The 2,793-nt window shown below is 42.1% G+C and overlaps 1 protein-coding gene across 2 annotated transcripts in view; it reads left to right on the top strand.

Moving 5' to 3' along the window:
- The window catches only part of LOC109970953 (rho GTPase-activating protein 20-like), a 45,613-nt gene that overhangs the window by 13,720 nt on the left and 29,100 nt on the right, over positions 1 to 2,793 (top strand). For both annotated transcript variants that reach the window (XM_020618910.1, XM_020618909.1), the window contains exons 3-4: positions 707 to 883; positions 2,233 to 2,382. In XM_020618910.1, coding sequence (XP_020474566.1) covers positions 707 to 883; positions 2,233 to 2,382 — 327 coding nt within the window. The remainder of the gene's footprint in view (positions 1 to 706; positions 884 to 2,232; positions 2,383 to 2,793) is intronic.

Genomic DNA, 2,793 nt, shown 5'->3' with positions numbered 1-2,793 from the left:
AAACTGGAGGAAGTGTCTGGAGAGAGGGAAGTCTGGGCATCTTTGCTTAGACTGCTGCCCCCGCAACCCGGTCCCGGATAAGCGGAGGAAAATGGATGGATTCTCCAGTGGTAATCCAATTTTAAGGGGTTATGTTTACATTGCATTCTGTGGAACTAAAGTTGCTCTTAGACCTGGTGGTCATTGGCTTGAATGAGAAACCATATCAGCAAATCAGCTGCTGGAATAGAGCACTTCATCTTCAGTAATTCAGTTGTCAGTATGAGGGCACAGTGGTTGTACTGTAAATGTGCAAAGGGTGTCATGGTGAAATTTCACATGTGCTCAGTTTATTGGCAGTGAGGAAGGTTAAATCTAGTGGACTAAATGGCTTACATTCCTTCTTTCTCTTTTGGTAACAATAATGTGTTGAAAGTATAAAGTGTAACAGTATTTATGATGTTCACAGTTCTGCACATTCACTTTGCTGATGGTCTTTATAGCTACACTATAACACTTAGTAGGGACTCAGTGGTTTGCTCATTAGCAGCTTTGCAGTAGTTGTTGAGGGTGGTGAAAAGAATTAGAGCCCTACCACATCCAGTGCTGGAGTTCAAAACCTAGTGTTCAGAGGCATGTCTCCTAACACATGTATACCACAAAGTTCTCCCTTGGGGATCAATAGCATTACATTCTATGTGTCTGTTTGTCTCTGTTTTGCCCCCAGGGAGAACTGTCTAACACTGGTCAACACAGAGTCATGTCCCCTTGTCCAGGCCTTCCTGGCTGAGTGTCCAGGCCGCCTATTCCTGGGTCATACCCGTACACAGCTAAAGACAGGCCTTCAGACACAGGAGAGACATCTCTTCCTCTTCACTGACATGCTGGTAGTTGCCAAGGCCAAGTAAGTTCCCCTCTGTGTGTCTTGTGAAATGATACAGAGAATGAAGAGAGAATGTGTGTTTATGTGGTGGTGTGAGTGGGACAGAAAATAGAGACAGGGAGACATAAACAGGTAAAAAGAGTGAAACTAATTTGAGAAACCAAGAAACAACATTCCATATATTTCTATTTGTTTTTCTAACACTGGTAGCAAGCATTAATCCGTGGAGGATGAAGCTGCTTCCCTCTGCAGTCATTCTCTCCATTCTTCTCCCCTTACTTTTCTGCTTCTTTTGCTTCTCCTGTCCTCATTTTCCCCGGTATATAATTATGTCCCAGCCAGTTAATCCATATGAAGCCTCGCTCAGATCAAAGCCACACTGCCATGCGTCAGGCTTACAATATGGGCCTCCCCACCCACAAACCACACACACTACAACACTCATACAGTACACATCTAAAATAGAAACTTAATCATTTTTCTTCTGTACTAGAATCTGCACTAAATTGATTCTTCACAAATGCTTCAAAGAACATTTAGGAGAAACATTTCTGTATGAGGAACCCCAGTGCATTTCTTTCTTGTTTTTCAAAGAGTTCCACAAGGAAGTTACCAGGATCCACTTACATTTGATGATTGAATTATTTTTAGAGGATAAACACAGGCAGTCTCATAAAAGTGTATTTATCTACCACTACATCTATCATTATATATAAATGCACCCATACATTCCCTGCTATTACACAGATATAAATCCACACAAATGCTCATACATATAAATTAACTTGTTCTCTCTCTCTCAAACACACACATGCCAGCACACATTCCTCTAACTCACCCTGTGTTGAGCCACAATGTAATAAAAACAATTATACTCCATGTGCTGGAAGGGTCAGCTCCACCCACTGGCACATGACTCCCAGGGCAGATGACAGAGGTCCTGCTGTGTCTGCACTGAAGGGTGTGTGTACTGTAAGTACACAGGCACACACAGCAGGTCTGTTTTTGTCTCTACAGGTCTGTGTGTGTACTAGTGCATGCATGCATGCATGCATGTGTGTGGACTTCAAAAATGTCAGTCTGCACTTTAACTGGCCAATGGACAGAAAATGAATAGACAATAATGTGATAACTTTTAAATAATTTAAGTAATTCATGAAAGAACTATGCCAAATAACTTGCAGATCCCAGCTTCTCAGAGGTGAGGATTTTCTTTTTTGTTTTTTTTTTTTTACTTTAATTTTTAGTCTTTTGGAACTGTAGGACAAAATAAATAAGTTGCAGATGTCACATTGGGCCATTGGAAATGGTAATGTAGCACCCTATATTTTTTAACTGTTTATTTATTTGTTGATTAATTGATTTTGCAGGTCTCCTAGTCATTTCAAAGTGAAGGCGCAAGTTCGTGTGTGTGAGATGTGGACGGGCAACTGCATGGAAGAGGTGTGTGAAGGAAGCACCAGCCCAGAGAAAAGCTTTGTCATGGGCTGGCCCACCTGCAACTGTGTGGCCACCTTCAGGTACACACACTTTTGTCTACTAAAGTAGACTACAAGCTGTGAGCTCATTTTTATCAAAACAAGTCATCCTCTGCCCCGGAGTGTGCTGTGAGACGAGCGTGCAGGGGATGTCTACAAAGTGCAACGCTCAAAAGAGATAGGCCTACTACAAAAATATTCAATAACTTTATTCTTACCCAGTGTAGTGTTACCAGAATTGCTTCACACATCAATGGCCATCTGCTGGTTATTGTTAGGTTGGAGCAAGTGAGATAGGACCCAAGGATGCAGACTACCAGGAAGTTCACAAGAAAGAAATTTATTGTAATAGAAGAAAGAGTAAACAAGATGGAGGAAAACAAAAACCATGGCTGAGCAGGTTCAGGACAGAACAGACAGGCGAGGGGGGGGGGGGGTTAGGGGTGGGGGTTG

This window comes from Monopterus albus, unplaced genomic scaffold (assembly GCF_001952655.1).
Source record: "Monopterus albus unplaced genomic scaffold, M_albus_1.0 scaffold211.1, whole genome shotgun sequence".
NCBI lineage: Eukaryota > Metazoa > Chordata > Actinopteri > Synbranchiformes > Synbranchidae > Monopterus > Monopterus albus.
The sequence above is the reverse complement of the archived record's forward strand: the minus strand, read 5'-3'. Positions and strand labels throughout refer to the sequence as shown.